This window comes from Gymnoscopelus braueri (assembly GCF_963280865.1).
Source record: "Gymnoscopelus braueri genome assembly, chromosome: 6".
In the NCBI taxonomy this organism is placed as follows: Eukaryota; Metazoa; Chordata; class Actinopteri; order Myctophiformes; family Myctophidae; genus Gymnoscopelus; species Gymnoscopelus braueri.
The window spans coordinates 8,258,250-8,270,710 of NC_137607.1; the positions used below are offsets into that span (position 1 = coordinate 8,258,250).

Below are 12,461 nucleotides of genomic sequence, written 5' to 3' on the forward strand. Positions count from 1 at the left end.
TAGGCAGCGTGCGTGGACGCGCACATTACGCACAACTGGAGGTGTTGGAAACAGATCAGATCATCGGCTGAGCGAAACATTACAACCAATAAGAACAGCAGGCTAATAATAATATAATATTAGACGTTCGGATCTGAAGGATCTATTCAATAAACTGAAGATAACGGACAGAGGGGCTGTTCAGTGGGGGGTTGGTGAGGTAAAATGATCAAACGATGAAGGAAGACATTCATTTGAACGTGGAAGACCCGAAGAACGGTCCTCCAGAGGATGGCACCGACAGTCCCCCGGATCTGAGTGTGATGAAGCTGGCCTCGTCCTCATCCCCCTCATCCTCTTCTCCTCCGGACATGGAGACACTGATCATCCAGACGGTAAAGCGGGACAGAAATGTGTTTGCAGATCTACAAGCCCCATTGTAGTACATGCATACACCAATGCATTTAAATTAAAGAGAAAATGTACTTTTGTACTTGTATATACTTTTTGCTTCTGAATAAAGCAAGGAGCCAAGTACACATTTTACAGAGCAAACATATCAAATGAGGACAGTGGGGCCCCATTTAAAAAAAATATTTTTTATTTAATTTGAATTAATTAATTAATTACATTTAATATTTACATTTATTTTATAAATGGTGGGCCAAATAAGGTACATATAATATATATTTCTATATACATTTATACTGTACTAATATTTCTACAATTGCTACAAATTGCTACAAAACCCATGGCCAGTGCGGGCATAAACAAGAAGTTGAAATGAAGGCTTTGGTCTGATCGTGCATGTTCAAATCATGTACATACATTATCTCGGACCATTTTCCAAAGCCTACATTTGGGCTGTTCTATATTTTTTATTTTTACATAAAAAAATAAAAATAAAATGAAAGTCAAATTGAATATGTGCCCCACTATGTTTATAGGTGCCCACTGGACCTGTATCCGTCCAGAACAGCAGCAGCCTCTCCTCCCAGCTGCTCTACCACCAGCACCACCACAAGATGCTGACCGAGGAGCAGGAGTTTGCCGAGGGTTTCGTCAAAGCCCTGGAGGACCTCCACAAGCAGAACCAGCTCAACCTGCAGCCTCAGCCGGGTCCAGAGGATCCGTCTCCTCCCGTCACCGCCGCCGCCGTCCTGCCGGAGCTGCCGCCGGTCTACACCAGCCTGAACAGCTACGCGACCAGCTCTCCGCTGGACCCCATGGTTCCCTTCCCACCTCCTCCTCCTCCCCACCAGCATCATCACCACCATCATCATCACCACCACCACCCGACCACGAAGATGGACGAGCCTCAAACGGTCCCCGACGTCCAGGTCAGTGGAGGACAACGTATAGAGCCGGTGGTTCTCAAAGTGGGGGTTCCAGCTAAATTAGTTAAAGAGGTGGTGCCATGTTTTTGCACTTTTTCTGTTTTTCATGTGTCTATGAGGTTGATAGAACTTCATTAAGCCCCCCGGTGGTGTTTTTATGGTGTTTTATGTCTTCTCTGACTATTTGGAGTTTCTTCCTGGAGGCTGAAACCTTGAGGGTCAAACGTGCCAATAGAGAAACAGCGCTTTAGTGACATCACAAAGCCCACACCCTCCCCCTCATTTTCATAACACAACAGGTGTGGGCATGAGGAGGAGGAGGGACTAGGACAGGTGGGTGGTGCTAAGGTGGTGGAGGAGGTGCTAAGGTGAGAACCAGGTATACTTAATGCACTGGTGGGTGTGTCTACATAAAAACAACATTTTAACACTTACTGTACACTTTTTTTTTGTTGAAAAAAATCCTTACATAATAATAATACCTTATGATCAGGTTTTAGGGTTGAAAAATATCATGGCACTCCATCTTTAATGTAAAACCAGTTTAACCACCGTAACTGTAATTTGTAATTCTGCAATCCGATAAAAAATCTCCATGAATTCAATGCTTCAGGGGGTGTGTAATTGATAGAAAATAAGTAATATTTGGGGTGAACTACTCCTCACTATTACTGAGAGTACTGAGAGTGTACAGATGGAACCACATGGACCCTTATGGGTATAATGGACACACAGCGAGTGTCCAAAATACACTCCCGAAAGGGTCCATTTGGTTCCTAACTTCCTAACTATCAATCATTTACACCATCAAGGACCCCTGGGGGTCCCTGGGCCCCATATGCTGAGAACCAGCGTACTACTAGGCCAGTGATTTTGGTCACCAACGTGTCGGGGGCTTGTAGATTTTCAATGATTTGGAATAATTTGTTTTAACCCTTTAAGACCTGCGCATCTGTGTCACTTTAGATTTCTCTGGCTATTCAAAAATAGCAGATATACAAGCTCATAGCGCGGCACCGAGTGCCGCGCTACGAGCTTGTAGATCTGCTATTTTTGAAAAATCGTGAAAATTATTTTTTTTATATTTTTTTCCGATTTTTTTTTTTTAGGATTTTGATTTTTTTAGACGCGGCCTCAGGTCTTAATGGGTTAACTCTTCACTCAAATCTTCTCTCATGGGGTCCGAAGTGCTTTCAGTGAGATGTGTGAAGTGTGTTTTCACACATCACAGTGTGTTTTCAATGTGATGGGGGGCCCACGGCCCCCATCACATTGATTTGGGTGTCCATGACATGAAACTGTTTTGAGAACCACTGGCGTATAGGCTACTCAATTATCCATTTGTTTGTGTCAGAGATACACAAATGTCAGAATCGATGAAACATCCAAGGTACTTGACTCTGAAAGTTTGCTCAATGTATATTATGTCAAATATTACTCAACTGCAAGTTAAAGCTGCTCTGTAAAATGTGTCCATGGCTACTAAGTATTCAGAAGTACATGCATTAAAAAAAAGTATAAAGGTACATTTCCTTTCCATTTAGACCTGGAACACCTACATTGTTATACCTTTCAATCCGGGAACACCTTTGTGTAACATTATCTGTTGCTATAATGTAGCAATTATATAGCCTGGTATCCAGCCTGCTTCGCTACGTTCGGCTGACTTTTTTTTCTCTCTTCGCTTCTCAGTCTGGAAAGCCTCCTATCTCCAAGGGAGGCGGGACATGCCAAAAGCTTCGAAACCTAACGTGGCTTCTGATTGGTCTGTGGTGCGGGGCGGGACCAAAAAAACAGTGTGATCGTTGTGATTCGTCATTCGTTTGAACAACATCCAATCAGCAACGACGTTGCCCAACGTAACATATGTAGTTCCAGTGTAGTTCTGCAAAACCTTCCAATGGGAGGCTTTCCAGACTGAGAAGCGAAGAGAGAAAAAAAAGTCAGCCGAACGTAGCGAAGCAGGCTGGATACCAGGCTAGCAATTATATAGCATTATACTATATAGAAACATACAAATATAAATAAAATTGTATTAAAATCTGAAGTTTTTCAGAAAATGTATTAGGATTTAGAAGGCGTTTTTAGTATCAGTCTCAGATCTAAATGGGTTCATATAAATGAATTGATGTATTAAAATGTAAAAACGTCCCCCAAAAAATCTAAGATTTTCCATCGGGAGCTTGTAGATCTGCAAACATATTTTTCTTTTGCATACAGTACAGCACTCAAGTAAAAGTACTTTATTACTTTGTCCGTCAGAGTCTCTGCGGCGACGCCTCCAGCCCTCCTCCGTCCCCCGTCAGCGCGGAAGTCCAGGAGCGCGTCAAAGCCGAGCGGAAGCGGCTGCGGAACCGCATCGCCGCCACCAAGTGCCGCAAGCGCAAGCTGGAGCGGATCTCCAGGCTGGAGGACAAGGTGCAGAGCCTGAAGGACCAGAACACTGACCTGAGCTCCACGGCCAGCCTGCTGAGGGACCAGGTGGACCGCCTCAAGCAGAAGGTCCTCAACCACGTGGACAGCGGGTGTCAAGTCACAGTCCACTGAGAGCAGGTACTTAGTTACCCCCCCCCCGTCACAATGGGTCCCCCCTCGCTGTCGGGCAGAAACCTCTTATCTCCATGTTTAAACTTTTTGTGTTTTTTTTTCGTAAATGAATGCCCTACTTGCAGCTAGCCCTGGTCCAGAGCGTTAGTGAGTTCTCTCTAACGCCCTGCCAGGCGCTCGGCTCTGCTCAGAGACAAGGAATTCCACTGCCCTGCGAGGGCTCCAACTGTAACAAAAAAAAAAAAATATCCGTCTCGCGGACATATTTTATTTTCTGCACAAAAAGTGTATTTTACAGAGTAGGTGGGGTGCTGAGAGGCTTCCCACCTCCGAGAAATAGACTTTCAACAACACAAAACAGCCTTTGTTTCGGTGAGCAGCGAAGTGGTTTTGTTTATTTTTACTACACAGTTGGAGCCCTCGCGGGGCAGTGGAATTCCTCGTCTATGAGCAGAGCCGAGCGCCTGGCAGGGCGTTAGAGAGAACTGACTAACGCTCTGGACCAGGGCTGTACTTGAGCATACACGAAAGCATCAAAAGTAGCAGATCTACAAGCTCGAAACGCGGCGCGAAGCGACGCGTTTCGAGCTTGTAGATCTGCTACTTTTGATACCTTTGAATTTGAATCCTGAAAAGTAACAGTTTTGGACCACCCGACATAGACGACATGATGCCTGTATGGGTCTAAGGTTCTGCCAGATGTTGTATCCTTGTCAGAATGTGTTCTCCCCGCAATACAATGCATGTCAGCCAAGGAAGTCAACCATGGTTTTGAAAGGCCATGTAGATTTAACACTTTTGTTGTTTTAAGGATTTCTATCTATCTATCTATCTATCTATCTATCTATCTATCTATCTATCTATCTCTCTCTCTATCTATCTATCTATCTATCTATCTATCTATCTATCTATCTATCTATCTATCTATCTATCTATCTATCTATCTATCTATCTATCTATCTATCTATCTATCTATCTATCTATCTATCTATCTATCTATCTATCTAGGGATTGATTTGACATTATTTTAATCCTGCAGAGACATTTCTTTGGGATTGTCAGTGTACTCTTTCCCCCCCCCCCCTTGAATATAAAGCTTAATATAGATTTTTACTGATATGCATTGGGAAGCACACATTCTGACTGGGATACAACATTTGGCAGACCAAACTGACCCATATGCATGATATTGGTGGGGCAACACATTCTGACGGGGTTACGTATCTTGGCACAACAACAGACCAGCATATCTGTGGACTAATAATCGATGACAGTGTCGGTCTCTCAGCCTGACAGGACATTTCTGCACCGGGCACGATTCTGGGATCAGACCTTTACTGCGGCTCAGCCCCTATAAGCCACTGGATAACAATTACATGAAAACATGAGTTATTACAACATACAGTTCGCTCATACTACAGCACCAGCTATTGAGAGCGCACAAAATGAAAGCGTCTCAAAACGAAAGTGCACTGAAGTCAAATGTTTATGGACGTTATGAACTGATCCATTCCACACACAAGGAGAGAAAATGAAAAAAGGATTTGTATTATTATTTTGTATTATATCAAAATGAAACTACTGATGGGGAAATTTACAGCTCAATACACCTGAAACACAGCTGTTATCAAGTCACAAAACACAGACAGGAAACCTTTGGAAATGCCCGATAGGCTGTATGCATATTGGAAAGAAATTGGGGCGCTTCACAGGTGCAGGTGTTACCAATGATACTAATGAAGGCTCTGTTCCATTCTGGTCAAACAGAGTCAAGGTGCTGATATTGTGCATGTTGGCTCACTGGAAACACTCTGCTACACCAGTGGGTCTCAAAGTGTGGTCCAGGGACCCTCATGGGTTCATTGAGGGGGTTCCAAATGGCCCCTTGGGCCATTTGTGTAACTGTGTAACTCAATATGGCCGTTGTGCATAGAGCCTATCGGGGAACCTATTTGTAAAATTGTATTTTTAAAAAAGAAATCAGTATCAGTATCTGTCTCGAGAGATTAGGAAAGGCCAAACTGCTAAAAACACAGTGGTCTGAATGAAAATGTGAAAATGAAACTTATTTCCAAACGTGCAGCCATGCTGTCAAAATAAGTTGTTATATTTATGTTTTACATTGGGTGCTGACATGAAATGTAGGGTACAATTGTAATTATTTATTTAATGTATGCAGAGAGGATGTCTGTGTGTCACATCCTCCTGCTGTGTGTTGGTTATATTGGAAAAATACATATCTATTTTACATAATAATGGAACATATCCATGGATTTGTCAGGTGAGGTGATAGGGTGCATTTTTTTAGAGCTGGGTCAGAACATTTGCATTTGTCATTGTTGCACACAGCGTCCCTATAGTCAGTCTGACTGACTTGTGTTCTAGGTAGGTGGTTCTCAAAGTGGGGTCTTGGGACCCCCAGGGGTCCTTGGGGGGGTCCCCAGCAAAAGTAGTTTAATGTAGCATTACAATCATTTTTAACCACTTTATCCATTTATATATTGGCTATTCAAAAATAGCAGATGTACAAGCTACGTACATTTTTGATCATTTTTGAAAAATCTGGAAAGTGTTCGAACATTTTTGAATAATTGTCATTTTTTAACACAAATCTTCTCTTCTAGGGGTTCCCTGGCACAGTTTTATTTTCAGATGGGGGTCCGTGGCCAAATACATATTAATCTGGGGGTCCTTGACATGAAAAGGTTTGAGAACCATTGTCCTAGGGACAATGGACCTGTTATGAGGTACAATACACTGTGTTTGGCTTGTTTTGTTCTAAGTTGAACTGTCTAAATAATAATCATAATTGTACATGAGTGTTTGTATTGTAATCATTGCGTTAAAGTGACCCTATGCTGTACTCAGTTGACCCCAGGGCTCCATAGAAATAGATCATAGTATTTCAGTCTATACAAAATCTTGACGCGTTCTGAGCTTGTAGATCCGCTGTTTTTGGCAAATGTTTGCTGAAATGGTCCTCATTTGGCAAGGGGACCCCCCTGGAACAAACGACAAAAAAAAGGAATAAAGAAACAAAAGGACTTTCTTTCTGACTTTCTATTGTCTGACAAAGGGACTTTTGTCAGACAAGGGATTTTTCAAAGGACCCCTTGGGACCTTGAGACCCCCAGGGGTTTTGTCTGACACAAAAGTGTCATGTTTACAGACGCCTGCATTCACTCATGTTACACTCTGTGGTTTTATAGACAAGTGATTTCTTACTCAGGATGAGAATTATCGTCTCCTTTCTGTTTCGTTGTGCTTGCACGATACTGCTCTCCACTTATCTACATTTTTACATGCTGTTTTGTTCAACAACAACAAAAAAAACAAATAAACGTTGCTTGATATTACATAACCTATACCTAACGACGTTGCTTCCTCCATTTTAGCACAAGCTGTTAACAGCAGACAACTTTGACAGAAATGTAAGATATCTGATTAGACGATTATAGTTTCATTTGTGTTTTGTCGATTTTGTCAACAACCTTCAAAAAATATTGAGCATCTATATGAGCATCAGAAATCAACGTGTAGGGGGCATGGTGGTGCAGTCGATAGCGCTGTCGCCTCACAGCTAGAAGTTCCTAGGTTCGATTCCCGCCGTGGACGCTGAGGGCGCTGGGGGCGTGTCTTCTCCGTGTCATCAGCGCCCATACCCTAGGTGGGGTTGGCGAAAGGGCCTGCTCTGTGTGGATTTTGCATGTTCTCCCCGTGTCCCCTAGGGTAGTTAAGTTAATACCCTCACAAAAACATGCAGTAATCCTGGTCACTATACCGCCTCCCCCATGACAGCCGGGGCGCCTGATGGAGGGGAAAGGAACCGGTTGGAATAACGTGTTCCTTCCAAGCGCTACGTCCTCCCGGGGAAACTCCCTCTGTCAGGTGACAAGAAGGTCAGTGGGCTCTCATGCATTGAAGGAGGCATGAGCTCGGCCCTGGGCTCCCTAGGCTGGTGGGGGGAGTGCAGCGCCCAGGATCACTTAGAAAATTGGCACCGGGTGAAAAAAAGGGTTAAAAATTTGTGGGATCAAAAATGTAGAAAAAAACATAATAATCAATGTGTAACTGTTAAAGGTGGTGTAGCCTATGCAATGTATCTATTTATTTATTTGTTTATTTATTTATTTACAATAAGCGTTAAATAGCTCTTTATTCCAATAGTAATCATTGGTAATGAGTGTTTGTTCAGTAACAGCCCCCCCCCCCCTCATTTCTCTACCACAGCTCTTTAATAAACAGATCATTATGTTCAGGTCTGGATACCAATTTCATCCAATCGGGAGAGAGAACTCATACAGGATACAGGATAGAACAAGTGAAATTGGAATTGATTGAAACAAATAAATGAGCAGGCAAACATTGTACCTGGAATACAAGCTGATAAATAATATCTCCTGCATGTGATTGGATGAAATTTGTAACCCACCTGAAAATGTATTCTCTGTTTACTAAAGAGCTGGAGAGACAGGGAGACCGCTGTTACTGAACAAACACTCTATATTCTACTATCAGAATCTTACGTTCTGGATACTATCAGAATATAGATCTATAACGTTTGAACAATATATGTTTTGTTTTAATCAACAAATTAATTACACTTAACAGACCATTTCAAACAACTGGAGGCATTCACAGTCATATACCCAACAGACGTCTCTCCCTATCAGCATATGGAGTAATGGAGACTGCATCTGTTATGTGATTGTATTGTTATGCAATAGCAACATATTGTGGATATTTATACAATACTGTGTATTACGTGGAGAACTGTGTTGTTTCAGGCAATGTTATTCTTTGTAGTTTTGTGCCCTCTGCTGGTTGAATGGGAAATGGCAGAAATTCTGATCATAATCTGTAAGAGTTTATATACTATTACACTATAATAACAAATGCATTACTCAAGAACACAATTAGATACAGTAGCAAATATTTTGGACAATGTAGATTGTTTTCTTTTTAATTTCAACTTTATTTGTCAAAAAAAAAGTCCCATTGAGATATTTAACAAGTGAGCCCCATGGTCAATGCTCATTTATGCTCCGTCATTCGACAGTGTTGTGCCCCTTAAATAGTTGATCTACAAGCTCGCAGCATGTCACGGTCGGATGTGATGCGTTGCGAGCTTGTAAATCTGCTATTTTCTGTGTTTGAGCATTTTAGAAAATGTTTGATTATAATTGTTTTAATGTTTGGAAATCTTTGTGTATATCATCAACACACCCAAAATAGGAAGGCCGGGTTGAAAATGTTTGCGAGTGTCCTTTAAAACTGAAGAGCATTTAACAGCTGGAGTCCCCTGTTGTGTGTTGAGTGGAGCCCCTCAGGGCTCTACACTAGTGTATTTTCTGTTTTCTGTTATTGTGGGGAAAGCTTTCGCTGAAAATAGCCGATCTACAAGCTCACAACAACGCTCGTCCATCTGCTTAATTTCTGCGAAAGCTTTCCCCACAATACGGACGCTGGGGTTTAAGTTGTTATTGGTAACAGAAGGTGCTCCTGATGTGTGTCTGTGTACAGTATGTACATAATGTGTGATTTATAACTTATATTTATAATGTTCAAGCATTAAAAAATACAAGACATATTTTAACATCACAAACTTTATTTCTGTCTTTTTTTTTTTCTTCCACAACATGTACAGCAGTTAATTTCATTTTTCTTTTTTTATGTTCACATTTTGACAGTTTGACACCATGATCCCTTATTATTGTGACATGAATTACTGCATAATAATATTTGTTCCATTCCCACAATAGAAAAAAACCAAACAAAATATAAATCAAATCGTTGTAAACCAGGTTAACAGTGCTCTGCGGAACAGGGCCTGTGGATGCTCAATAAATACATTAAAAAAGAAGTCTGACAAAACAAAACAAAACAAAAACAAAAAGCAACACTTCAGGTGTTTTATCGCCAGCGCAGGCCGAGTTAAACGTCGCATTTGGAAAGCCAGGCGATGGCGTCAAAACGTGATCAAAACATGACCTCGAATCACAGCGAGGAACGTTTGCTGTCTGTCGCTCAGACTCTGGTAGCGTCCCAAATCCAATGTCATCGTAACAGTCAAACTATAGTCCATAATATCATTACTTTTGTATGTGTGCCATTGGCGCCAATGGCGAGCACGTTGATTTGAAATGATGCCAATGAGCGTGGTCCTCTAATCTGATGTATGTTGTTTCTTATTGTTGCTGTCGGGCAGAAATCTCTTATCTCCGTATTTAAACGTTTTGTGTTTTTTTTCGTAAATGACTGCCGGGCCGGGGAGCATCAAAAGTAGCAGATCCACAGGCTCGTAGATCTGCTACTTTTGCCATTTCTTCATTTGAATCCTGAAAAGTAACAGTTTTGGACATGATGAGGTTTCCGTCCGACAGAGACGTTGTGTTGTATTATACTATCCTATAAGTAGCAGCGAGGGCCCATACCAGCCACGCGATGCCCGTGAAACCTGAGGTACAAAACTTTCAAAAAAGAACAGTCTTTCTGATTGTTAGGAACATATTTAACCACAAACATACTTGCCTGTCATCTTAAGCTGTTTAAAACGGGGTCGTGAAGCAGTTAGCAGAGACCAGACAAAGGCAAATATTTCTGCGTGCTTGTAGAAGACCTCTAAACCAGCCCGATGACATTTCTTTTTGTGTGTTGACATTGTGTATATATATTGCTTTGTAACAGGGGCGGCACATTCATTCACAAGCAGCCCTCCAAACTAATGTAGATACAACGCAACCCTTATAAGTTTTCAAAATTTGTACTCACTGGCTTTTCCTTTAACATTATGTTTTCTTATTTTTTTTTTATTTTTCTGCAAGCCTGGAGTTAATACATCACAATCCACACATACGACTCAAAAGGTATTTATAGGTATGGTTTATAGAAAGGAAGACAGCATGGTTAAAAAGCAGAGAGAACAGTTTGAAGGGGGTTTGAAACTCTACATTCTACCAGTAAAGGAAACAGTCAAAACCAGTGGGAAATGGGAACAGGTTAGACAACCCATTCTCACTCCCAACTCGGCACATACTGACGCTTGGTCAGGACACAGACCAAGGAACCCCAACACAGCGAGTTGGGAGCCAAGTGCGGCTGGCCAAGCAACCGAAAATATATCAAAACCGATATTTAGAACCAATAATCTATTTAGAACAAAATAATCGAGAAGCAAGTTTTTTTTTTAATATATATTATTTTTCTTATATACAGTATCAACGAATCGACACAAAAAGACAAGTAATACGCGTTGTGAGCTTGTAGATCTGCTATTTCCACGTCCATGAATCGTAAATCGAGGCAAAGGTTTGAAATGATGGTGATTTGAAGTCATATCGCCCAGCCTTGCTGCCAAGTTTACAACAAGGCAGGCGCGCCGTCTGAAGGGGGCTTGAGCCACGTAAGGCGCGCCGAGCGCCAAGCGAGTGCATGTGGCGAGTTTGTTGCCCGTGGCGAGTTCGGTGCCCGCACCAAGCGCTGCGATGTCCTATTCTGCCGACTCATTGCCGTTCTATTTCGGGAATGGATTGGGTTATCATTCGTTCAGGTCAACATGGTACACGAAGCATGTGAAATATATCTGGACCAAGTGTTGACATAATAACCCGTTGGGAGTGGGAATGTGTTTGTTGAAAGCTGCTTAGTGTTCGTCATGATACTATCGCTACAATGTTCCCTATCATCATCCCTAAGAACATTAAGAACCCCTACACTTAGGTCTTGAAAATTGAAAATCTGCAAAAAATCTCCCTCTTGCACTCTTCATGGCTTTTGACCCTTTAGTTTTTCACTTGAGTGTTTTTAACACACGTGAAGTTAACAGTTAATCCGTTTGATACGTACACTCTTCAATCGACGCCTCCCACTGTGGTTGCTACAGAGTGACTGTGTCCGCCAGTTCTATTGTTATGAATCAACGCTCGTTTATACGTTGTTGAAGGGAAAGATGTCGCACGACAAAAACGAGCTATGCAAGTCATTCTTTTTTTTTTTGTCTTTCTTTCAACTGAAAAAGTTAACTTTTGTCAGTTGAGCATATTTTATCTTTGTCATTCTACAAAGTATTTATATTACACAATCGATGTCTATAATGCTCCATTGCCTTCATCGTCGTGCACGGTTACTACATAATATAATGTCAAGAACTGGCTCTCTCCAGTCTAGAGTCCGATTTATACTACGTACAAATCAGGCTTTACGGTAGACATGCACCTTGCAAACCATTCATGAACACATGGGAGTCACATGGTGTTCAAATACAGACCCCACCAGACCTTCATAATATGAGTGGGCGTGGCTAAAGTTGCAGCCAATCAGAGAAAGGCTAGTTGAGCTGAACGAAGGGAAACAGAGGAATGGAAGGGAGCACAGAGCATACACCAACGACATTGATCTCATACTGTATTATGAATGTGATACTGCTTTATCTCCGTAGGACTTTATGAAATTAATTTTCCAGAGATGTTTACCTGTAGAATATCATATATTGCACAATATCTATATACACATTTAAAAACAAAAATATAAATAAAAGGCGTCTCTTTGAATTGTTTAACCTAACGCTAACATATTGTTCGTATTGTTCTTTCCCAGTGT

At 41.6% G+C, this 12,461-nt stretch overlaps 1 protein-coding gene across 1 annotated transcript; it reads left to right on the forward strand.

Moving 5' to 3' along the window:
- Positions 1-215: 215 nt before the first annotated feature.
- LOC308086749 (transcription factor JunD-like) lies at positions 216-3,863 on the forward strand (the record flags this gene model as incomplete). Its single annotated transcript, XM_080430398.1, has 4 exons — positions 216-374; positions 927-1,208; positions 1,287-1,319; positions 3,579-3,863. The coding sequence occupies 4 exons, from the start codon at positions 216-218 to the stop codon at positions 3,861-3,863; spliced, it is 759 nt and encodes a 252-aa protein (XP_080286524.1).
- Positions 3,864-12,461: the final 8,598 nt, after the last annotated feature.